This window comes from Mixophyes fleayi, chromosome 4, assembly GCF_038048845.1.
Source record: "Mixophyes fleayi isolate aMixFle1 chromosome 4, aMixFle1.hap1, whole genome shotgun sequence".
Lineage (NCBI taxonomy): Eukaryota > Metazoa > Chordata > Amphibia > Anura > Limnodynastidae > Mixophyes > Mixophyes fleayi.
The window spans coordinates 313,857,766-313,884,811 of record NC_134405.1 but is presented as its reverse complement, the minus strand read 5'-3'; the positions used below and the strand labels follow the sequence as shown (position 1 = coordinate 313,884,811).

Sequence of the window (27,046 nt, the reverse complement as noted above, 5' to 3'; positions counted from 1 at the left end):
TGCAAGGGAAGACAGTGTAATTTTGCCACTATATAAATCGTTGGCAAGACCTCATTTTGAATACGAAGAACAGTTCTGACCACTGCTATATTAAAAAAAAAAAAAAAAAAATTTTGAAACTAGAAAAGGTTCAGAGAAGGGCAACAATGGAGTCATTAAGTTAATTATGAGAAAAGGAATGTTTACTTTAGAAAGAGTAATCCAAGAGGGGATATGCTTACTATGTACAAATACATTAAGGGCTAATACAGAGAACTTTCATGGGAACTTTTTACCCCAAGGACCGTACACAGGACACGCAGTCACCCCCTAAGGTTAGAGGAGAGCAAGTTTCACAACCAACAAAGGAAGGGGTTCTTTACTGTAAAGGCAGTGAAAGAATGGAATTCACTGTCAGGGAAGGTTGTGATGGCAGACTCAACTAATAGGTTTAAGAAAGGGTTAGACAAATTTTTAGTGGAAAAGGGTATCCAGGGTTACGACCGTTAAGTAAAATGAAGGACAGTAGTGTATTCAGGGAGAAATAGGACTGCAATACTGAGTCAGAAGGGATTTTTCCCAACTGAAACAGATTGGTGGTTGCTTTTTCTTGATCAATTTCAAATATAAGAGAGGGATCGCAGGAGACCCAAATAGGTTGAACTTGATGGACTGGTGTCTTTTTTTCAACCTCAACAACTATGTTACTATGTCACCATGTTAAAATTATGTCATACAGAGTTCCAGAGATTGGGCTTTGCCCCCATATTTATAATATGATGCATTTTGCACTATCTGTTTTTGCTATGCGCATCTGATGGGATATCCGCAAACAAAACAAAAAAAAAAGGGCATAAATTATCTTTGTATTGGCTTTTCCACAAATTATGAAATGGGCTGACCCCTTAAAATGTGCCTGGGGACCATTAGCAGCACTTATGCTAAAACAAAAATAGTTTGGGGCCCAAGTTTTTGCAGTTCATAGAGAATACGTGCAGTTGTGCGGTTTTACTTATAGAGCAACTACATGTTATTTGCAGAATAGTGAAACGTGACTGTCACTCACTTTCTATCTGCTCTTTTAAAGAGCAGAGCAGGTACGAAGTCATAAGCATAACAATAGGTATTTAAACAAACTAACCCTTTACCATTGAAGAACAAACCCAAAGAACAATATCAGCAACTTTACCATACAAAGACAAATTAAAAAAAAAATTGAAACAAAAAATAAACGATTAAATAAAAAGGTACAGGGAGGGGGAAAGTAAAATGGAAGAAGAGAGAGTAAAGAGACCAAGATATAGAAAACATCCCTAACCTGTCTCCCCAAAATCAGATTCGAATATGGGGAAAGTAATACGGGTCGAGGGATGCCAAAGTGGAATTGAGCCTGAGTGTAGAAAAGTCATACTTTATTAATTTATCAGAATCTAATTTAACTTCTCCCCTAACTTTACATATTTCAAGTCTAGCAGTTATCCCAAAATATCGCCAGGACAATTCTACCAGTGGGGAAAAAATAATAATAATTAGAATAAATAAATAATAATAATAAAGATTAGGACAGTTGAGGATCATATGCGAGTTAAATAAGGACACAGTCCACTGCAGTGAAAACTCTCAGATCCAAAATAACTTGGGACAGGCCCACCAGATATTAAACAGCGTTGCCCCTCTGTCACCACCACGGAAACACAAACTGCATCGGACCTACACAGGGAGCTTCTAAAACGGATGTAGCCAATGAGCTTTTACATGCCGTCTCCCAGATACTTGCCCACACCTCCAATTCCAGCTCAAGACCTAGATCTTTTAGTATTTATGTTTAAGAGGCAGATTTGCATTAAGCGATAAAACTCCCCTTGATTAAGGAAAACAGATAAATCGTTTTAAAAGGCTGTTTTGTAAGTGGTGACTGTGAGCATCCCAAGAGAGCCTTATAAAAGTTAGATAATTAATTGAAATCAAAAGGACTCAGACAGGCAGACTAAATTTCAAACAAATGTAGCATGAGATAAAGGACTCTGTGGTTCATATTGCAAATTATAAGGATATTAGAGTTCACAGTGGAGTTCTATTACCATATAAAACCAAGGGTTATAGGACAGATCGGTTTTACACAGGCCACAGAAATCAGCGTACGTCTAATATCTGCAATAACTTACTGTAGAGACAATATAATCATTGACATTTACCTAATGAACATTGAAACGATGACATCAGAACTCACTGGTTATAAGCAATGTGTTATCACTGGACTGGGATTGTGGAAAGACAGAGATCTGATCAGGTCAGACAACTGGTAAACATATGAGGTTAATGTCTACAGCTGTATTAATTGAAAATTGATAAGACTGGAACAATTGATTGCATTTTATGTGTATTTTGGATATAATAAAATCTTTTGTGTAATATAATGTACATTACTTACTGTGTCTGTCCCCTCTTTCATGCTCTGCCTCTCAGTAACCTCATTAGCATACTGACACTTCATAGAACTGCCAATTGAGACAGGTCAATGTGACAGCTGTCAATCATGCTCTGGTCACGCAGTACCTCTCCTCCCTTACATCAAGAGGAATCCCTCTACAAATCACAACTATGCTCTCTACTTATTACTATTCATGTGTAGTAAGCTGGCTAGTGATTGGTGGAGGGCCTTCCTTTGATGTAGAGAAGGAAGGGAGGGGCAGGACTAAATAAGAGCATGACTGACAGCTCTGACGTAGACTCCCACCAATAGGTGAAAAGGAATACAGCAATGGGGAGGACAAACACAGTAAATGATATCCATTATATACACATAGGATTTAACGATGATGAAACGGTACATTAGAATACAATCGTTTGGCCCATACATTACAATAAATGATTGAAACTTTTTCACGATGCAACCTCTTTAATTATCATTTATATAATTTAATGAAACAGAATCCCAAAGGACAAATACTCACGAGTAAGGTGAAAAGCTGGTTAGTAATTACCGAGCAATACCTAAAGCTGGGTACACACTACACTGTTTTCGTCCAATAATCGGCTCAAACAGCCGACATACGAAGGCTCGTTCAAAAGTCGGGTCAGTGTGTGCAGTGACACAATGGTCGAAAGTCTGCCCAAATGGACGATTATCGCCTCATTTGGACGGTCGTACCGTTTAATATTTTCATTCCAATCTCGTTTCCGTTGTGTAGTGTGTATAACCTTCCGACCGATCCACAACAGTGAGTACGAAATTACAGTCATTGCTCACGACAACATGGCTGTAAAAAGTCGTTAAAGGGACGTCCGCTCTTCCCTTTATCGTCCTAAACAAGGCTAGTGTGTATGCAGTCCATGGACCGAGCGATCGGACCATCGATCGCATGTAAAATCGCTCGGCATAAAAAGTTGGTCGAAATTTCTGTAGTGTGTACCCAGCTTTAGATCTCTCACTTTCTGGCCTCAATAAGCATTTCATTCAGTACAGTAACCAACCGCAGCATCTTACCACTCCAATGCCCTCAAAGGCAAAGATGGCTGTTCCGAAGAAGAGAGGATACGTTTTCCAGCTGGCTGCATAAGAGAGATGCGACGGATCTGGGATATCCTGGAAGTAGGGAACATCATCCAATTAATACACTTAAACAGACTCATAAAACAAGAACGCTTTCCCTGAGGCTAACCAGATAAATAGAAACTGACACAAGATTACCTGGTTGTCACTAAATGTGATGGAAATGGAGAAAATTACCTTTAATGGTTTTAAACAAAGCCAATATTTTTATGTGTATGAGGAAGGGAGCGGTCCTGGCTGCAATGTTTGTTTTTGTTTTTTAACATTCAGGAAGAGAGGAATGGTATTTATTGTTATTATTATCGTAAATTTGTAAGGCGCCACAGTGCTCCGCATCGCCGTATGGTAGGGAAAACAGTACATACTTAAGACAGGGACATACAAGGTAGACAGAATCAACGCAGACATGAAAACAAAGGGTATAAAGGACCCTGCTTATTAGAGAGCTTACATTCTAAGTGGAAGAGGGCAGAGCTGAAACGAGAGGAGCGAGTGTGGCTCAGAGTGGAGATTGTGACAGCTGTGAGTGTGCATTAGTGTGAATAGTGTTATCCGGGATAAGGTAAGCTCTAGATGGGTTTTCAGAGAGCGTCTAAAGATTTTAAGGGGCATATTCAATTGTTGGCGTTACTTGTAAAAATAACGCGGCGTGCGCACCATTACTGTCATTATGGCAATATTGCACGTAAATACCGTTAATACAGTACCTTTAACGCTGGATTTCAGCTCACAGCTCAGGGAGCTGCGAGCTGAAATCTGGCTTAGAATTACCGTAATAACGGTAATATATTTAATGCCGCGGGAAACGGCAACAATTGAATATGCCCCTAAGGCTGTGGGAAAGTCTGATTGAGCGTGGTAGGGAATTCAATAAGTGGAGAGCAGGAGAAGTCTTGTAGGCGGAAGTGAGAGGTTGTTACCTCTAAATGGTATTTAACTAGCACAAGACTTAGTGATATATCTTTGTTAGTAATGCATTATAGTTGACAATTATCTTATTGTCAGGGACGACTTCAGTACTGGACAATTTGTTAAAAATACCAAATTTACTTGTAAATATATCAAGGCCAAAACACTGGTTACTTATACATTATGTATGCTAAGATCAGGAAAGACCCTCATTCTTACACAGTCACCACCCTAGATCTCCAGTAGAGGGGAGTTTTAGCATGTCAACGGGAATTATGCAAAGAATTCTGACTTTTGGCAGTGCCAAGTGATTTAATGGATAGATTTAAAGATAGAGATTCTAGCCATCAATTCACACATCAAGACTTCTATAGGGCATGTATCACTGTATCTTGTAGAACAAATTGGAAACGGTGTATTTGATAAACTAGTTAATTCTCTCTTTTGCCTTCAGTAATCTGTTTATATATTGTTTATGTGTGATCTCATGATTTCAGAACAAGTGTACCGCCATATATAGATTTGTGTGGTTTTGTCCTCATAGGGCTTGAAGTCTGGAGAGTTTTTAGACGTACACTTCAACTCCCAATATATCCTGGCCCCTTATATAGCATAAAATAGGGGATTCCACAATATTTCTATAATCCCTACATTCTGATGACTGGCGGCAATGAGCATGAAATTTAAATAAGCTGCATTTAAAATTATTTCATACTGTTTTATAAATGATCACACAACACTAATAAGAACGTACAAACATGTTCATAGGACCAGTGAACCCTTTCAGTTTTAGTACCACTAAAGTTAAAATACAAGTTTAAATATATAATGTTGAAATATATAATATCCACAATTACATATGCAGAGGTTGGGAGTTTATCTGAACTGAAGATATCTGACAGATGTTTAGTCCTGGGGGTGATATTGTGTTATACACACACTATACATCCTGTCAGTAAGTGCAGGGACCATTATGGTGTTTAAAGTTTCTGATTACAGCACTATTGTGTTTGAAAGATTCCTAATAAAATAAGTGACAAAACACGTTGAGAACAACTTGCAGCAAAGTGGATAAAGTTACATACAATGTCAGACAACTACTGTTGGTATATGGGAAGTTACTATATTTGGGACTGTGAAAGTGTTACAGGATAACCAAGTTTGTTCCACAGATATGAAGTTAGATATATGACGGAGACAGTAACAGCGAGGGGAGGACAAAATTTAATTTCTTACTGTATGAACCCTGCTGATCTATTGCCATGAAATACCAGAGCTATGAAATGGGACCGGCTGCCACAAAACAAATGACACTCTGCAGGCCACAGCTTTTCTGAGCACACTTGTATCTCAACACAATGTAGTGCAAGACAAGGGGGTATATTTACTAAACGGCGGTTTTGGAAAAGTGGAGATGTTGCCTATAGCAACCAATCAGATTCTAGCTGTCAATTTGTAGAATGCACCAAATAAATGACAGCTAGAATCTGATTGGTTGCTATAGGCAACATCTCCACTTTTCCAAACCCGAAGTTTAGTAAATCTAGCCCAAGTTCTCCAAAGGTCAACGCAATCCAGACCTGTGTGGAGATCACTAATTGATCTGGTTGTAGATGAGGACTATGTGTCTGACAATCAGCTGGTGGGAAGCAATTATCAGAGGTGTGTCTATGGTTTACCAGTGGTAACTGTTAACATCTGTATTCCATGGTGTTCTATAATCAAGTATATAGTGTTAGCAGGCCATGCTTAAGATGATCTGGACACACAGACAGATCGCATGTGAAGTCTAGCATGCATGCAAGAAATGCTTCCCCATAGAGCATATATCATCTAAAATCTTCAGATCTGGTGTCAATGTTATAGTATCTATTTTATAATCAGCCACCTAGATTGTAGATTTAGTTTTCCGTACAGCACACAGTAGATACTCTCCTGATTAGGAGGTGTAACGGAGGAGTTCCTCACCCTGGCAATGTACTGGTAGATCATGATCACACTCCCCAGCATGGTCAGGTTGGCGAGCAGAGAGAAGAAGGACAGATAGCGCAGGTTCCTGATGAAGACCAGCAGGATGAGGAATGGCAGGAAGGACAAGATGTACAGCCTTGAATCCATGCTATTGTTCAGCACTACCGTTATATTGGAACCACAGTCATTGGTGGTACCATTGGCAGCATCTACCACCTGTGAGGAGACACAAGATGAGAAGATGTGTGTGTTAGGGATAATGTCAGAAACTTGATCATTACCTAATAATCACTGCTGATCTCTGCCGTCTATAGAGCCCTGTAGTAGCTAGATAAACAGGGCTAACAGGAGGTATGAGCAGTGGTACCAATCAAATGTTATAGCTACTACATAGGTCTGTCAGCGCTTCATCTATCCCTTCCTGTCCAATATCCAACCATTACATAGAATGGGGGGAGCTAATTAGCATGAGGGGGTTTCCTAAAGTAGAAAAAAAAATATTTATACCACTCCCAGTGTGACCTTTAGGGCAGACCACCAGTTTGTTGTTTATATAAAGCCAAATAATAAAAAAAAAAAATCAATCACAAACCAATAACTTCAACAAAACCCCCAAATTTTAAGAACATACTTGAAAATGAATAATATTTATAAAATGAACCAACAAATATCAACATTACCCATAAAGAGACCTTCCCACAAGCATGCCACCTCCCATCTGAGAAAGATTACTCCAACACCCCTTAGAGAGCTGAGTCTCCCAGACGGAGATGAGGGAACAGAACTCAAAACTTGTCAAATGAATATTTAAGTGCAGACACCACCTGACTGGTAACATGGGCCACCGGGGGGCTCTGAAACATTAAAGTAATTATGGGGGTCCAAGACTAACAACCAAATCCCCCGATCCACTCTACAGGGAGAGAAAGAGGAGGGGAGTGGAGCCTCAAAACATCAATTTCAGTTTTAAAGTTTGCAGTAGCCACTAGTCCCCACAAGGTGGCGTCAAGAATATGTAGAGATCAAGCCGAGAAGTTGTTCATAATGGGCCTCATTAACAGGAGTAAACCAAAATCAAAAGGAGCAAATTTCCTCGTGGACAAACCATGTTGTAATGCATAGGTGCATTTTATTTTGCAAGCAGGGAAAATACTGTCTGCTTTTGCATATAGCACACAAATACTGGGCAGTATTATTTTACACTGCAATTTAGAGTGGAGTTAGAACACATCCTCCCACCTCTATCTGTCCACACATTTTAAATCAGGTATCAGTGAACTTTTTTACCTTTTACCCCAAAATATATTTAGATACGCCGACGTTACCCCCTTGATTTGAAAGGCAGGAAATCATATATTATTAATTATTGGAATTCAAACTTTTATTGAGTCTATTCAAAATTTCTTTGAAAGCTTCAACTTCAAAACTTCAGGTTTTGGAGAAATTATGTTTTTTTGATACGAGAGCATCAATATTGGAGCAATTTGATGTCAGACCAATTTGGATACAGTCTTAAACGTCTAATCGATTTCTCTGCTTTGTTTTTAAGTTCGTTAGAGTGGAAAATCCTTGTTTGCAAAGGTAGGTTGTTGCAAAAGGCAACAACTTTTTGTCTGCCTCCTCATGTGCAGTTTGAATGCCTTTGCAGCTGTTGACATCCAAAAATATGACAGATCTGCTTTGTTTTCAAATGCAATACGTGCTTCATTATTGCATCAATGCTAAAGAAGTGCTTCTGCCAACCCTCAAGGCTCTTCTGGTACAACAGCAATTCACATTTAAAGGGGTCTACAATCCAACTGACAGCATGTGAATTGGCAGCATTACCCCCAGGAATTTCATTTTTACCCCATTTGGGGTAATTTACCCCTGTTCCCTGACCACTGGTTTAAATATAACCCCCACCCTATCCCCCTTTGCCAAGGTGCAAATTTGCTCCTTTTTTGATTTGCTCCCAACGCTAAATGAAACCCAATGTCTGCATGTGGGAACATACAGGTAAAGCAAACTCGGAAGAGAAATGAATAAGGGAACCTCAATTCACTGGTAAGTAGTCCTACACGGGTGTAAACATTTGCATTAATCAGTACCTGTTTTACATTGTCAGCCAGGAACACAAAGTAAACACAGCAAAACCCCAGCTGGGTGAGAATGAGGAAGAACCCAACAATCCACCTAGAAGACACAGAACACACAAAGACCATTAGATCTACAGATATTAGGATTACCTACCTATCCAGAGATGTACATAACTGCCTCTCAGCAAATAGAAATCTAATCAATCTAAAAACAAACCTTATTTGATCAGTAGAAAATGCTGTTTACTAGTGTGCTCGTGTGAACCAGAAATAAAATAGATGAATCTCTGATTCATCAGGTCCGGTCCTCCTACATAATCCTACGATGTGCTAGCATGATACCACATGCTGCTGAACGCAAAGAAAATTAAAAGAATAAAAAGTAAAATGGTAAACAGGCAAACCTCTAACGGAATTACACATAACTGGTACAGGCATTAGAAGTCACAAAATAAATGTAGGAGGTATATTTGGTGGGGCTGTACTAACTTTGCTGTAAGCCATCTTTTCTGTACTTATTTTCACCATGTTCTCTATTAATCATCCTGTTCACAAGTGCAGTCCTATATCAAATATATTTATCCCAATATGGTAAAAGAGAAAGCAAAAAGCAGCAAAAACCACCAAGATCTTTTCCTTATGTGAACGACGCATATCATTAACTCTACCCACGCAGCATCTTTAGATAAATGTTTACAGCGGACTGTGAGCTGAACAGACATTTATCAATGTCCGCTTAATATGGCAGTAGCAGGCTGCAGTGGATAGCTCCACACCTGGAGCCCAGCTATCAATGACTGCCTCAAGTTCTAGTAAAAAGGTGAAGAACCCTTAAATTATGGCTCCTGGCCACTCGATCACCAAACATACAATTCAAAGTGACTGTTCTGTACAGGTCAATGTAGAAGTATAGGCTTTGGCCCCTACAATGAGCTGGCCTACTTTTCAAACATAGACATGAGCAAAATATCTAAAAGTGTTCCACAGACTATTCACCTAATTCAGCATTTGGGTGTAGAATTTTTGCCAGCTTTCTGCAGCCAAATGTGGCTTTAAATATACCCTGAAATATTTTTATTCCATCCAAAATTCTTCCTTATTATACTTATCCACGCCACAGAGCAGAAGGAATTGACACCGGAATGGTGAACCAAAATGGGGATTCGAAAACAGTATCACCGTAATATCAATATGTTGTCCTTGTACCAGTATAACCATAACTGGCAAAAGTGGTATGTTCCCATGAAACGCTGCATTATTTAATATATTAATATGAATAATTTGTTCCCCATACCTCTGAATAAAGGGACTTATTAGAGAAACCCCTTTACTTCTCAGTCCCTCCCCATATACACTACCTGGTTGTATACCTTTTCTTGAATTAACCCTTATATACTTATTGTGCCCCCAATCTATCTAAACTCTGGCTCAGTTGTACAGTAAGCCCTAGCTGCAGAGAACAGAGCATGCACTGATCTCTGACACAGAAGAAATCATAGTGTACCTTCCCCAGATGGAGTGTGTCCGTAACCACTGACTCGGGGTAGACTCCATACCATACATCACAGCATCTCCGTAGTCCACAAATGGAAGTTGGTTCCTTAAAGAGGAAACATAATATTAGCACAGAGTAGATAGATAAACACCACAAAAGTGGATTTTGAATGTTCTTTGAACATTGATCTCAGAGTCTAACATAGGTCTCCAATAAGTGATTTAATATCTTACATTGCTGGACTGACTACAGATGCCCTGACATTAGCAGATCAACTGGTTCTACATCCATGCTGGCCGTACACACTTGCTAACAAATGGGACAGATCTAGATCATTAGATTTTCTAGGAGTCCTGGTGATTGACACACTGATTGATCTCAATGCAAGGATTGAAATGGGTTACTATGTACAAAAATGGCCTCAAACTACCACCAAGCTGGCCATTCAAACCGATGTGTGCACAGTCCTCTATCATTTTCGGAACATTCAAAACCTGCCCACATCTCAGACGCCTTGTTACTAGGCCATGCAGCAAAGCAATTTTATTTTAAGAAGATTATTATTTCTCAATAAGATTTTTTAGATATAACCCTGGGAAGTGATAAAGGGATTATGAAGAAGAGAAAATGAACTATGGAAACTGCACTGAAAAGTGAGCTCTGCAAGCAGACTTCCTAGTACCATCATATAAACTAGATAAAGTCCTATAACAATACTATTGTTAACATTTATCTCCCAATATGTGCACTAGACTAATACAAAAGGAAGATAAATAAAGCTTTGGTATCCATTTATTTACGAGCTATAAGAAGAGAGATGCAGACAACCCTTCATCTATTAGGACGCTCAGCACCTTGATGGTGTACGCTACATATTGCAGAAAGCCCTTACCTCTGACAGATGTGATTGGCACATTTCACCAAGAGGTCCATACAATGTACAGCAATGATTCCCATAACAACCAGGCTCAGGGGACCCAACTGCAAGATGGAAAATTCCCTCATTTTATATCAATAACAGATATCTCAAAGCTAGAACAGACAATCTAAAAATGTATATCTACAGCAAGAATCAAGAGAGGTTTATATTGTTGTGGAACATGTTTGTACTCCTCATACACCCAACAGTAGAACAATATCATTACAAGATATCTGTAAATTAAATACTACACAATTCTATGCCAAGTACATATCTCTTCAATGGATGGACATTAAACGGAAACGCGAAATCTGTGTTTTTTTTTTTTTTTTTTCTTTTTTATGTTTTTTTGCAGACTTCTATATGGTATGGTATGTGTGAGCATATAGTACCATCAGCTTGATGTGAGCCACCAGCAACAGCTTAGATCACTGTGGGAGTGATTTAGGGTTAAAAAAAAAAAGAACAAAAATAACAAGAAAGGTGCAACTTTGCTCCTGGACAAACCATGAGGCAATGCAGCTATTCTCTTGCATGCAGGGGATATACTGACTGTTTCTGCATGTAGCACACAAAGACTGGACAGCTTTATTTTACCCTGCAATTTAGAGTTGAGCAAGGACATGCCCCCCTTACTAACTCTAAATCTGTCCACACATTGGAAATCCCCTCTGCAGAGCAGCATGGGTTTATCAAAGTGCAAATCTGAACCTGTTTTTTGTTTGCTTTTGCTTTGCTTCTAAGGCTGTGTACACACTACAGGTTTGTCACCTGATTATAGGGCCAATCACATGATAAACGACGGATAGGTCCAATATTGATTGTGTACACACTCACGGCCAGCAGTGTAGTCAGATCTCTATACAGTTTACAGAGTCACATTATTTCCAGATGATGGATATGACAGATGAAGAGCACAGACTTGAAGGTAAATGGTGTAAAATGTCTATAGAGTGTACACATAAATCAGCATGCTGATCGGGACTTTCAGTCGTTGGTAAAATCATTAACGATATCGCATAGGGAGAAATTTTCTGTAGTGTGTACCCAGCCTTATTCTATGTTGTTGGCCCTCTAAGTGTGGGACATGCATATAGACTCTACTGTGGTGGCATTAAATGGGTTAATTTACATTATATTGCTAAAAGCTCATTCCTGATTGGTTGCTATGAGGTACTGCACATTTGCCCTTTGGAGACAATAAATAACCCCAACTATATAAATAAATGATGATGATGATGATGATGATGAACTATGGAAGCCCAAAACTTGTACATAAGATCTAACAGGGTCTAATTGCTTCTATAGCAGTTCTGTTCAGTGACTTTGTTGCCTAGCAACACAAACAGAACTAAAACGCTGTTTGATGATGAAAAAAGCTGGAGGAGACATTCATAACCAGAAATCGAAAGATGATCGTGTAATTTTCATCAAAGCCGAGTGATGCACAAACAGAACAGAACACAAAGCTTTCTACCTCTCCAGACAACCTCGTCAGAAGCCCCTCAGTAAATGAAAGGAGATATTATGTCCATTATACATGTAATATGAGCAGCATCTCAGAGTCAGCATTGTGGTCATGCAAAACATACGCAAAGGAAATGTGGTTACCAAGACAAAAAATAAATACATTTCAAATTAGGATGTTTCTGTTTTTGCTTTGCAGAAACAATAAATATGAAATATTAAGAAATTCAGTAAGAGCTAGAGGTACTAGGTGCATTGTCATGAATATTGATTCAGTCCGCAAACCTGGCTTAACTATAACTCAGTATTCACTTTGCAAAATCTCTCTGCATTTGCCTCTCAGCACTCAAGTATGTTCTTGAGGAGAGCTTCGAGAAGGGGGAACATCCCAAAGGATCTCTGCTCCCTACGGAACATGTTAAATGACCGTAGTTGCCATGGTTGTTAAATGACAGCAAACTAATATACTAAACATATTAATAGCAGCTTGAAGAAAAGGGAAAGTGTTTGTGTCTTGAGTGATTTGAATTCAATAAAAGTAATTGAACTTTGAAGACATCGTAATTTCTGTAGCTCTCTTCAATGTGTGTAAAATTAGACAGGTAATTAGATCATAAGATGGTGATAACGTATTTGTGGCTAAGGATCGCTAAGAAAGAAAAGAAAATGTTGTCTCTCAGTTATATAAAAATGGACTGTAATCTTGGCGTGCCTAGTACAGTGTTATGTCTATACAAGATATAGCTTTATATTATTCATCTGTGCCAACGACTATGATCAGATTTAGGGGTTGTGTCTGCTACCTCTTTTTTCTTCTACTATTTTTAGGACCTGACTATGGCCCCAATGACAATGTAGCTCACACACATAATGTCCCCCACACCCTGGGCCACTAAGTCAGGACCCAACCAAGTTTATAAGGATTATAGAACGGAGCTGAACTTGTGGAGGAGATCAAGGGATTCTGGGGAAGAGAAGGCAAATAATGGGACCTTAGTAAATGCTGAGCTCCACAAGCAGAGACTTACTAGTCCCAAAATGTAAACCAATTAATGTTTTTTTTTGTAAATACATTCATCCCCGAATATTTACATTAGATAAACAGAAAGGGAAAATATATTAATATTGTCAAAGGTGTGTAAGAATTGACAGTGCTTCACAGTGCATACATACAACAGGGATAGAAATAATAAAACAGCTCTTTACAGAATAAGTGCAGATATGGACAGATTAAAGATCCTTTTAATATAGATTTGTAGAGAAAGACGGTTCTCTGGCCACAATAGGTTCTATCCAGAGGTTACTAGACATTCATAGATAATAAAATAATAGTCCTAGACGAGTTGGATTTCCTTCACGTACATATTTTGCACAGTGATTGCAATAAGATGGAGTAATAACATTGTTCATACATAAAAATATAAAGTGTCAGGGATGAAAACCTTTTAAACCTATAGTTAAGTAACATATTATGGTTTTATATACATTAATGTACATTAATGTGTTCTTATTACGATTATCCAGAAAGTTTTTATGGCATACACCACCAAAGGTTTACTATCTCCAAGCTGGATTTTGTCAGCAAGGCTGAGGAGACAATGGAGGAGGCTCAGGGCACTAAATAAATGGAAACAATTTGGCTGTGTACCGAGATCATAATGTTACAGCTACCGCCTGCCCGACGTGACCTTATATGTATGATACATACCACAATCCCTGCATTTTTCACAGCCAGCGGCAGTCCGAGCAGACCGGTTCCAATGTTCCCTTTCAGCAAATGTATCAATGTCTGGAACCATCTGCAATGGGAAGAGACAATTTCTTAGCCCTTGTGTAAGGGAGAATAGACTTTATACTACAACACTTATATTTAGGACTTATCAAATGTACATTTGCACCATTCTATTGCTAATATTTAGCAGTGTTTTTTCATTAGGGCACCAGTTCAATATTTTAAGGAAACCTCCTTGGCTTCACTCATGTGAGATCAGAGTAATTACTGGCATTAATACATAACATTGTACAATGTGCTGTAACCCATAGCAACAAGCTTAGTGTAATCAGACTAAAGAAAGCTAGTATCTGATTGGCTACAGTACTTGTCGCCTTTGATCCTGGAGCGAGTGAGTGGTGATTCCATTTGCTCACTGAGGAGACACCGGCGAAATGTGTGTGATATACAAGCACGCATGATCACCTCTCTCTCTTATTTTAGTTGTTAGTACATTTGTACATATAACCTACATTGCTTCAGTTTTGATGAAACTCACTACTTAGCAGACATTCACCAGACAATGCTAAAGAGGATCACCATGCAAGTAGTGTTACAATGCCAAAAGCGATAACTCCAGACTTGTCCATAGGTGCAGAAACTCTTGCAAAAAAAACCAAAAAACTTCATATTTAAACAACTATGTGTTCTACACGCACTGATGTATTAAATAAACTTTAATGTGTTCAGAGTACACTGAGACTATCATCTGGTTACTTTCGACATGTGCAAAATACACAGAAGTCCAACAAAGTGTGTACATATATAAAACTAGCACTTAAAGCAAAAAATGTACATAGCACATTTAAAATTATCTGAATTAATCACAATACAATCTTCCTGCACATCATGACTGTCATGCTTTCCACAAAGCTTCCTGTTGACAGATACTCACTGACGTTAATTGACCTCAGTGAACAAGAGCAAAAAGGCAAAGTAACAACTGCGTGTCAATGTGGTTTTACTGGTGTATGAACTTGTTCTTTTAAATGTAAATTAAACTCCAAGGGGTAACATAAGTCCTAATGCTGGTGACATACTACGAATAGCAGCGGGTTGAGATTCAGAGAGCATTCCGGTAGTATAAAAATAAGAAAATCCCCCTACCACTATTGGACTGGATGTAGATTTTATTTTATTTATTTATTTTTACACATTCACCTATATACATTGTACAACTGCAGGCCAGGTATTAAGCGATACTGGAATATCACACAGTTTCCAAGGCATACCTGAGCAGCAAAAAATGTGTGGGGGGTGGGGGGGGGATGTATATACAATCTGCCATAAAGGGAAAAAAAGATGGTAGGTGGTATCACCTGTTCATCTTCTAAACAACACTAGAAAATAATATTTACAATGTCATTGGCAACATCTTTTACTTTCCTATAGTTTTCATAAACAACTCCTACTAAATGCATAACATGCAGTCAGTGTGTAATTAAAAAAGTAAATGTATATTAGATGGACTTTATTTGCACTGCAATTTCATTTTTTATTTAGTGTGGTGAAGCAGCATTGTCTTTGTACTATGCTGTAAGTTATATTATAGGTGCTGACCGTGCCTGATCTCCTGTGTCCCCACAGAATAGCCTTCCATCTGTATACAAGGAGTAGACACAAGTGAAGGTAAGCCTATTGCCTAATCATACAAAGAATAAAAAAAATGCTCTCAAACCCCTTCTTGGGGACATTTTCTTGCTACGCTGTTACAAAAGGAAAGAGAAGTTGAGCAGTGGGAACATGATATGGTTATGTCTTTATAAATACACTACTAGGAAAAGAAAAAACCAGAGGATAATAGTCCATTAACTATGAACTCACGTGGTGCTGCTGCTACTCTGTTCTCCCAGCCTTTCATATTGTCTGTATTTGGGAGCACTGCCGATTGCCCGGGAGCTCTCCTCGCTCGGACTACCCTCTGTGGAGCTATAGTCGTTGTACGTGTCATTTAGCAGCCTGGTGGTAGCCATGCTTCCTGGAAATACAAGAATACTTATTAAAACCCAGTAGCTAAAGTGTCCATAACTTTCAGCTCTGGGGCCAAGTGACCTACGGTACAGAAGCACAACCCCACATTTTTAAATGAACAGACTATTGTAGAAATGTCGTGGAGAACCGAACTCTTGTTCATTGTGACGGTGTCCTGACTGAGTGTACAGTTCCCAGAATGATCGCTCCTTCCAGGGATAACACAACACGGAGTTCCTCACCAGGCAATCCGGAAGTGGAGTCTAACAATTAGCAGCTGTGGAACTTGCATAGATTCTTGACATCACTATACAATATTCCTCCTGTATGTAACGATGATGTATGAGAAGAAAGTAACCACACTCAGATGTAATCAATGTGGGTCTCCTTGTGTCGGGTCTCTGTAAGCTTCAGAATACCAAAAGTTTATCCTTCAGATAATCCATTTTCACCAGTCACAGTGATCAAAGAATATACTCACCAGGCTAATCTTAAACAAGCTCAGAGATACAAGGTAACATTCAATCAGTGCTTACGGGTTTCATTGCATAACAGCAACTTCCTTCTGTTCCTTCTCATTAAGCTGCTGTTACTCAATGAAAGGTATAATGTCTGATTGAATGTTAACCTTGTAACTCAGAGCTTATCTAGGATCACACACGATCACCAGAAGATAACTTTTAAAGGGCCAAATGGGGAATCCCATCTTTTAAAGGAGGGTGCTCCCAAGTCTGTATGTGAAGGGGTGGGGGAAATCGGGCACTTTTAGTGCCCTTCTCCCATCCCCTCAGAGCACGCTCTGTGACGTCATGTCACACTGGTTCAATGATGTCATCATTCGCCATCTCTTCCCTGGACCCTCCAACAAAACATACTCACCATTATGGCAATACAGGAACGCTAAATATTAATAAATATAATAATAATAATTAAAAAAAGTTTTTTTACTTTGAGTTTTTATTAAGTTTTATCAAATTTTACGAAGGGGTACAGAAAATAAAGAAAAGGGAGGGGATAAGACATTTAATTGGGGGAGGGGAGTGAGGGGGTACATAGTGGGTATGGAACACAGCAATAGATCATTAAATACAAATTTAGACAAATGGTCACTTATCTGAAATTTGTTAGTATGTTACAGCAAAGGGACAAACATGAAGACAAGCACCATAATCCCTGGTACAGTCCGCGTGCTTACCCAAGCATCTAGACAAATCAATAGGACACGCTGACCGACTACTGCCTATGGGCTTGAGGGAATATCATTATTGCTCTGTTGTGAGGCTCGTGTTTGTGCTCCCTCTGCCAAGCACGCCTCACTAGTGGAGGTAGCTGCCGTACAGTAAGGCATTCATAGAGTTTCCATTTCGAACCTGAAAATTATTTTGCAGATAATCTTTGACAATGGTGGTGGGAGAGGTTGATTCCATGCCTGGGCAATAGCCGCTCTACTTGCTATAAGGACCGTGGCCATCATATATCTGTCCCATTGCGGGATTAAAACTGGGTAATGGTGTAGAAGAGCCAATTCAGGTGATGGGTGGAACGGCCGACGGAAGATCGCAGTAAGTAAAACGAATACCTCACTCCACAGGGGCTGTAATACTGGACATGACCAAAACGTGTGGAGGATATCTCCTCTCTCTGAACAGTCGGGATGTAGAGGGCCACATCTTACGCAGTTTTCAAGGGCTGCATACATTCTATTTAAGAGGTTCACCAGTATTTCAGTGTGATTAGGACATTGACATTTTGAAAGAGTTCTTAAAAATGCGCTTCCAGTCCTCTCTGAATAACTTTAATATTACTTTTTACATCTTTGAACCCTATGGTGCAAATGTGCATAACGAGTGTGATATATTGCAAAAAGTCATGTAAAAATAGCTAGCCTGTCAGACAAATGTAGGAGCCACACAACCAGAACTGGAGCATGGATAGACCAACACCAAATGTGATCAATATATTCGTGAGTTAAGTGCCAGAAGAAGACACTGAGGAGCTGCGGATACTGGGCATCTGCATTCGCAATACTTAAAAAGAATTACTGTGTTCTAATCTGGAAGCGTTCATTTCTGGAAATAGGTCCACTTGCAGTAATTGGCTCTATATACATCACTGATATATTCACTGAATAGATGAAATCAATGCAATCATTTATTAAACAAGCAGCAAATCTCAGATCACACACAATGTCTGATAAATACTACACATCCATATTGGTGATTGCACAATGTGAGCAGTCTGTATTTAACTAAAAATAAAGGGAACTTGGAAACCAGTATTATCTGACTGAAATATGTGCAAAATTGTCAATTTCCAGAAACCACAAAGCAAGAATGTGACATATTTACACACACATCATCTCTTAAGTCTGGTTAAGCAAAAGCAAACATGCAATAATTCATTACTGATTTTTTTTCAGTTATCTTAAGTATTTACATTTTAAAAAAATAAATAAAAATATGCAAATGATAGCCGTATATATTTTTACCCTTAGTTATTTTACTGACCATTATATTCTTATGTAACATCAAAATTATTAAAATATTAAACTGGACCTGTCTTCTATTCACAGTGTAAGCAGTTCTTTTGTGAGCTGCACCAATACTCGTTAGAAAACAACTTACCCTGTGCTCACACTATCACATTATTAATCTTTGCCTGTCACCTGTGCTCACACTATCACCCTCCTAGCCCTCACCCCCTGTAATCACACCATCACCCTCCTAGCCCTCGCCCCCTGTAATCACACCATCACCCTCCTAGCCCTCGCCCCCTGTAGTCACACCATCACCCTCCTAGCCCTCGCCCCCTGTAGTCACACCATCACCCTCCTAGCCCTCACCCCCTGTAGTCACACCATCACCCTCCTAGCCCTCACCTCCTGTAGTCACACCATCACCCTCCTAGCCCTCGCCCCCTGTAGTCACACCATCACCCTCCTAGCCCTCGCCCCCTGTAGTCACACCATCACCCTCCTAGCCCTCACCCCCTGTAGTCACACCATCACCCTCCTAGCCCTCGCCCCCTGTAGTCACACCATCACCCTCCTAGCCCTCGCCCCCTGTAGTCACACCATCACCCTCCTAGCCCTCGCCCCCTGTAGTCACACCATCACCCTCCTAGCCCTCGCCCCCTGTAGTCACACCATCACCCTCCTAGCCCTCGCCCCCTGTAGTCACACCATCACCCTCCTAGCCCTCGCCCCCTGTAGTCACACCATCACCCTCCTAGCCCTCGCCCCCTGTAGTCACACCATCACCCTCCTAGCCCTCGCCCCCTGTAGTCACACCATCACCCTCCTAGCCCTCGCCCCCTGTAGTCACACCATCACCCTCCTAGCCCTCGCCCCCTGTAGTCACACCATCACCCTCCTAGCCCTCGCCCCCTGTAGTCACACCATCACCCTCCTAGCCCTCGCCCCCTGTAGTCACACCATCACCCTCCTAGCCCTCGCCCCCTGTAGTCACACCATCACCCTCCTAGCCCTCGCCCCCTGTAGTCACACCATCACCCTCCTAGCCCTCGCCCCCTGTAGTCACACCATCACCCTCCTAGCCCTCGCCCCCTGTAGTCACACCATCACCCTCCTAGCCCTCGCCCCCTGTAGTCACACCATCACCCTCCTAGCCCTCGCCCCCTGTAGTCACACCATCACCCTCCTAGCCCTCGCCCCCTGTAGTCACACCATCACCCTCCTAGCCCTCGCCCCCTGTAGTCACACCATCACCCTCCTAGCCCTCGCCCCCTGTAGTCACACCATCACCCTCCTAGCCCTCGCCCCCTGTAGTCACACCATCACCCTCCTAGCCCTCGCCCCCTGTAGTCACACCATCACCCTCCTAGCCCTCGCCCCCTGTAGTCACACCATCACCCTCCTAGCCCTCGCCCCCTGTAGTCACACCATCACCCTCCTAGCCCTCGCCCCCTGTAGTCACACCATCACCCTCCTAGCCCTCGCCCCCTGTAGTCACACCATCACCCTCCTAGCCCTCGCCCCCTGTAGTCACACCCATCACCCTCCTAGCCCTCGCCCCCTGTAGTCACATCATCACCCTCCTAGCCCTCGCCCCCTGTAGTCACACCATCACCCTCCTAGCCCTCGCCCCCTGTAGTCACACCATCACCCTCCTAGCCCTCGCCCCCTGTAGTCACACCATCACCCTCCTAGCCCTCGCCCCCTGTAGTCACACCATCACCCTCCTAGCCCTCACCCCCTGTAGTCACACCATCACCCTCCTAGCCCTCACCCCTGTAGTCACACCATCACCCTCCTAGCCCTCACCCCCTGTACTCACACCCTCACCCTACTAGCCCTTACCCCTGTACTCACACTATGAGTAGGACACTCTCCGGGACGGACGTTACATGCCGGGTGCTGCAGTCACACAGCTGCTCCAGGACACTTCCTGCTTTCCTCTGGCTGCATCATGACATCCAGCAGCCACAGAAGTCACGTGAGCTGCACATCGGCTGGCCGTCACCATAGCAACGCCTGCCTCTTTTTTTTCCTGTTAGTTTTCGTGATTCAATAAAACTTTATTGTTTTTTTTTAAAGGAGAACATTCTCTGGTTTGGCTGATCTAAGGTTTAATCTGTCGTTTGCAATTAGCTGCAGACCTTGTTATTTCATGTTCTCTAAGATATCCACATCATTTATCTAATTTTTGGCAGAGTAACACAGTCATTATGTTATATCCCTAGCAGGAAAAAAACTAATCATCTTAGCTGTCTGCTGACCCAAATTTTTAGGGACAATCACAGATCTTAATTATTTGCCTTTGGGAATTTGTTGTCCTAGATAATAAATTATTCTCTTTGTAATTATCAAACAATTGCACAAGTACATGTTATTCTGTGTACAGTGGATGCATCTCTCTCCCCCTCCCTCGCTTTTTCTGCCTCTCTAGTCTGTTTCCAGTCTCTCTCCATCTCCAGCTCCTCCACCCTCTCCCCACTCTCCCCTTGTCTCTCATCTGAAGTTGCAACAACATCCATTGTGACTTTTATCATCTAATTTTCAAACACTGTACGATGAACGATAATCGTTCCAGGGCACATAAACTCATTGATTGAGATTTTCAAACTTGAAAATCTCGTTCAACGATGGAACAATGTTGTTCCAATTCTGCAATGTGTATGCACTCTGTAGAATTGAAACCACAAATGGGGGAGGGGGAGAGCGACAGGCATTACACACTTCTCATCCTGTATAAACATGGACGGATCACACAGCCAAATTATATAGTGTTAAGTCTAGAGTGTATATAGTGTTATGCTGTTTGTGCAAGTCTCGGATAAGCTGAAACTTTCGTGATGTTGGCGAATTACATTACGGTCACTTGCTATAAGGGGTATATGCCGACCAACTGGCTTCCCACACAGTGTGCTAATAAAGAACCACAGTATTGGGCAAAAATGTTTTAGTCACAGCATTATTAAACACTTTTCAACTTGTATTTGGCAGACAAGCGGCGTGCAAGGCTAATAAAATTTACCAACCTCATTGAAAAAATATATTTAATAACATTCTCCCCCCTCTCCTTTGAATACTCTCACCTTTTGCCTCCTGTCTCTTCCCCTCCTTTCACTGCGCTGCTACCTATACTTCTCAGGTGTAGGAAAAATAGGACGGACTTCACTGTCCTCCCAGCTTTCTTCATGTCACTTGCGTCGGGCCACAGAGCAGCCATCCTCCCTTATCCCTCTTCAACGCCAATGCAGCGCCTGCAATTCCTTTAACATGGAATGAGAAATAGAGTCACAAAAAAGGAACAATGAGATCCAGGATTCCAGCTCTCAGGGACTCACTTGTCTAGCTGAAATAAAAGCTGTCATTTCATAGTAAAAGGGCTCTGTCTCCTACACAAAGTGGCCGTTCTGTGGGTTAAACCAATATTTATAAGAACACATCTTAGCATTCAGTGACATTACTTGTGGCGCCAAAACTGAAGTTGTATGTTTACTCCCAAATATGGACCAATAACAATGCAAAACTTGTATCTGAATGTGCATTCATTAAGCAAAAGACAATATGAAACATTTCTAAACCAGAAGTCAAATAATGAACCAAACAGCATTCTGAACACTGTAAAAAAACATCCTGATTGGTCAGACTTTGGATTTAGTTAAAACTTGGACCAATCATAGGGAAAGAGAAGATGATTTACCTCTATTTATTTTCCAAAAAAAAACAAAAACAGCTGATCACTGCCCACCGTTATCAGAGGAATTTTATGTACTGCTGAAATAGGAGACCATTAATAACATTGTATGCATATGCCCCTAGGCAACAAGTATAATAAAAAGTCAAATATTGGGGAGGAACATTAGGAACTCTGTCTCTCTATCTATGGCTGTAGAACACTTGGGGCAAACATGTTTGGACATGGGGTGTTGCCTCTTTCTTTCAAGTGAGGTTGTTCTTATTTATTACCTACTGATCATTTTGGCCTAGTGGTTAGCACTTCTGCCTCACAGCGCTGGGGTCACGAGTTCGATTCCCGACCATGGCATTATCTGTGGGGAGTTTGTATGTTCCCCCTGTGTTTGCGTGGGTCTCTTCCGGGTGCTCCGGTTTCCTCCCACACTCCAAAAACATACTGGTAGGTTAATTGGCTGCTATCAAAAATTGACCCTAGTCTCTCCCTGTCTGTCTGTGTCTGTGTGTGAGTGTGTGTCTATATTAGGGAATTTAGACTGTAAGCTCCAATGGGGCAGGGACTGATGTGAATGAGTTCTCTGTACAGCGCTGCGGAATTAGTGGCGCTATATAAATAAATGATGATGATTTTAATAATAACATTAATTTAGATAGGAGAATAAATCTACTTCAATAGAAGGCAAAGTGGGGATCTGTTTAGAGCTCCTATCCAGCACATATAATTGCTTCAAAGTAAAAAAGCACCTTTATTTAAAAGATGGGAGTCTTCTCGTAGGGTGCCCCTTTGTCTGGTGATCACAAAGCAAAAAAAAAAGATTTTTAAAAGATCTCTGTTGGCCCCTGCCCTAGAAAAATTAGGTACTCTCATTTGAAAGAGAATGGTCCCCTCTTTCAAACTGTTATATTCAGTACTTATTGTCTGATCACCAGATGCTAAAATGTAATATAAATATTTAATAGGAGGAAGTGGGTACACTGTAAAAGTCTATCACCTAAGCAAACAGGGGTACCCTTATTTCATACAGCTGTTAGTCCATATCATAATAATATATGCTTTTCTTATGTTATATTTATATATGTGGCTCTTTGGAGCAATTCAATGTAGATTTGTCATGTGTGAAAACATGGAAGTCATTATAATGTAGTTGGATATTTGTACTCAGGAAAATGATAAGTTATATCAACCTATATAAGTGAGGTACCTTTCTACTAGGGATGCATGTAGCTATTCAGGTATGTCAGGTAGGCTTTCAAATCTCGGGGGAACCCGGGGAAAAGGGGGGTTTAATGATGCGATTTGTGTTGTGAAGCCCTGCCCCCCTGCTGGGAGATGTCAATGTTAGAATGATCACGCATCATAGGAGAGGTGTTCTGGGCAACAAGTTTAGCCTAGGTTAGTGATGCATTAAAATCTGGTTCTGATTACAAGTTATAAAAAGTAGACTGATCAAAAAAGTTTGATTGCATTTATGTTGGCTATTTTTCTGGAGTCCACCCTTCTAGTCTGGATGGTACGATCAGGAACTTATTGTAAGGTTATCACAGGATATACAGGGGCAAACGCAGGATTTCTGGAGGGGGGTCTCTTCCGAAAGTTTGCACGGTTATGCCAAATTAACAAGTATCACAGCGGTACTCATGCTGCCGTAATACCTGCTCTGTTATTGGCATTTACTTATTTAACCCTTAATTTATTTCCACATTAGTGGAACTGAAAGCCCAAGTCTAGACCTTAAGTTCCACTGTGCATGTGCACATCTGCAAAAACAAGTGCTGACAAACAAAACAAATGAGTGTGTGCCAGGTAGGCGTGTTTTAAATGAAACTTCTTTGCCTTTTGTGATGGCTTGCCACAAAGTGCCAGCAGAGAAGTTTCACTTCACAAAATTGTGCACAGCTACAAATAAATCTACTGGTCTTTTACATGCCACAATATCTGAACCACAGACCCAAACACCACATTCCAAATGTATAACTTGCTCTGGCTGTGCAGTCAATTTTATTCATTTACGGCATCCACATTCCACCTAGAACTTACTAAGTGGCAGCATAACACTTAGTGCAATTACTCTACAGACAATTAGATTAATGTCAGTACACAACAGTTTGCACTACCCTGGTGCCTAGGGCTCTTGTCTGATATTTATGGCACTTATTTGTAGGGATGTGCACCGGCGACTTTTGAGGTCTCGTGTTTTGTGTTTTGGATCCGGATTTTCGTTATTTTTGAGGTTCGGATTTGTCTCGCAAAACACTTGACGAAAGGTCTCGGTTCGGATTTAAGGTATTGGATTCGGATTTTTTTGGAAAAAAACATAAAAAGTTTAAAAATCAAGTTTTTGGGCTTATTTTCACTCCTAGGCTATTATTAACCTCAATAACATTCAATAACAAGCATTTCCACTAATTTACAGTGTATTCTGAACACCTCACAATATAGTTATTAGTCCAAAACGTTGCAAAAAGGTATCTTTCTGGACTGCGTAGAGGAGTGGGTCACCACAATATCTTAAAAACCCTGAACTTTTATGATTCGCACCAATAATTGTACCTGGACTGCGTAGAGGAGTGGGTCACCACAATATATTAAAAACCCTGAACTTTTATGAATCGCACCAATAAATGTACCTGGACTGCGTAGAGGAGTGGGTCACCACAATATATTAAAAACCCAGAACTTTTATGAATCGCACCAATAAATGTACCTGGACTGCGTAGAGGAGTGGGTCACCACAATATATATAATAAGAAAACCATCAACTTGTTTGATTCGCACCAATAAATGTACCTGGACTGCGTAGAGGAGTGGGTCACCACAATATATTAAAAACCCTGAACTTTTATGAATCGCACCAATAATTGTACCTGGACTGCGTAGAGGAGTGGGTCACCACAATATATTAAAAACCCAGAACTTTTATGAATCGCACCAATAAATGTACCTGGACTGCGTAGAGGAGTGGGTCACCACAATATATATAATAAGAAAACCATCAACTTGTTTGATTCGCACCAATAAATGTACCTGGACTGCGTAGAGGAGTGGGTCACCACAATATATTAAAAACCCTGAACTTTTATGAATCGCACCAATAATTGTACCTGGACTGCGTAGAGGAGTGGGTCACCACAATATCTTAAAAACCCTGAACTTTTATGAATCGCACCAATAAATGTACCTGGACTGCGTAGAGGAGTGGGTCACCACAATATATTAAAAACCCTGAACTTTTATGAATCGCACCAATAAATGTACCTGGACTGCGTAGAGGAGTGGGTCACCACAATATCTTAAAAACCCTGAACTTTTATGAATCGCACCAATAAATGTACCTGGACTGCGTAGAGGAGTGGGTCACCACAATATATATAATAAGAAAACCATCAACTTTTATGAATCGCACCAATAAATGTACCTTGACTGCGTAGAGGAGTGGGTCACCACAATATATTAAAAACCCTGAACTTTTATGAATCGCACCAATAAATGTACCTGGACTGCCTAGAGGAGTGGGCACTGGGCACCACAATAAAATATATAAAAAACCTTCAACAGGTCTGCATTACACTACACATACGGCTGCTCCTCCATCCTCTCCATCATATACATGTTGGAGTTTTAGCGTGTGACAACCTCTTGTTTTTGATAATGTCAGTGCATTTTGAATATTTTTCAATTTGCCCCACACCACTGAATGTACTTTATCTATGATACGCATCTATCTATCTTGACTGCGTAGTGTGGTGGCCCCGGTACACAATTTGGTACCGAGGCCACAATATAATTAAAAAACCCTCCACGTGTCAGAATTCCACCAAACAAGTATCTGGACTGCGTAGTGGGGTGGCCCCGGTACCCAACTTGATACCGGGGCCACAATAAAATAAATACACCCTCCACGTGTCAGAATTCCACCAAACAAGTATCTGGACTGCGTAGTGGGGTGGCCCCGGTACCCAACTTGATACCGGGGCCACAATACCTCCTCCAAACATGCTACAGACAATTCGTCATTGAGATCCCATTAAGTATGTTAAAGACAGACAGGGTCCAAGTGTTATTAGTTGACTTTGTAAAGAAAAAAACTGTCCCTGTTGCACATAGTCGTGCAATGAAGACTTACTTTTTCATTTAAAGGCACGATCTTTCAAGTGTAGTGTTTGTAAGTCTAAGTCATATTATACTTTTGGTAAAATTGTTTTTTTTTGTTCCTCTTTATGTTAATTAATTAGTAATAGAATTAAAGTAGGAAATAGAATTAAATAGAATTAAAGTAGGAAATAGAGTGGTATAGAGTTGTAGTGTGGTATAGATAGAGTGGTCCACACAATATAATAATAAAACCCTCAACTGGTCTGAATTCCACCAAACAAGTATCTTGACTGCGTAGTGTGGTGGCCCCGGTACACAATTTGGTACCGAGGCCACAATATAATTAAAAAACCCTCCACGTGTCGGAATTCCACCAAACAAGTATCTGGACTGCATAGTGGGGTGGCCCCGGTACCCAATTTGATACCGGGGCCACAATACCTCCTCAAAACATGCTCCAGACAATTCGTCATTGACAGACCCCAGACAGACAGGGTCGTAGTGTTATTGTTTGACTTTGTAAACCCAAAAAAATGTCCCTGTTGCACTTGCACATAGTCGTGCAATGAAGACTGACTTTTTCATTTAAAGGCACGATCTTTAAAGTGTCAGAAAGAGAGAGAAGACACAGGAGAGGAGAGTTGTAGCTGGGGACCTGGGGTGGAAGCTCCCAGGCTCCC

At 40.7% G+C, this 27,046-nt stretch overlaps 1 protein-coding gene across 1 annotated transcript in view; it reads right to left on the bottom strand.

Moving 5' to 3' along the window:
• LOC142152940 (proton-coupled amino acid transporter 1-like) overlaps positions 1 to 20,567 on the bottom strand; it is a 46,454-nt gene extending 25,887 nt beyond the window's left edge. The window contains exons 1-8 of the mRNA XM_075210094.1: positions 20,444 to 20,567; positions 15,967 to 16,120; positions 14,080 to 14,170; positions 10,878 to 10,966; positions 9,995 to 10,090; positions 8,503 to 8,587; positions 6,410 to 6,628; positions 3,467 to 3,565 (exon numbers count right to left, since the gene is read on the bottom strand). Coding sequence (XP_075066195.1) covers positions 3,467 to 3,565; positions 6,410 to 6,628; positions 8,503 to 8,587; positions 9,995 to 10,090; positions 10,878 to 10,966; positions 14,080 to 14,170; positions 15,967 to 16,115 — 828 coding nt within the window. The 5' untranslated portion in view covers positions 16,116 to 16,120; positions 20,444 to 20,567. The remainder of the gene's footprint in view (positions 1 to 3,466; positions 3,566 to 6,409; positions 6,629 to 8,502; positions 8,588 to 9,994; positions 10,091 to 10,877; positions 10,967 to 14,079; positions 14,171 to 15,966; positions 16,121 to 20,443) is intronic.
• Between the last annotated feature and the right edge of the window lie 6,479 nt (positions 20,568 to 27,046).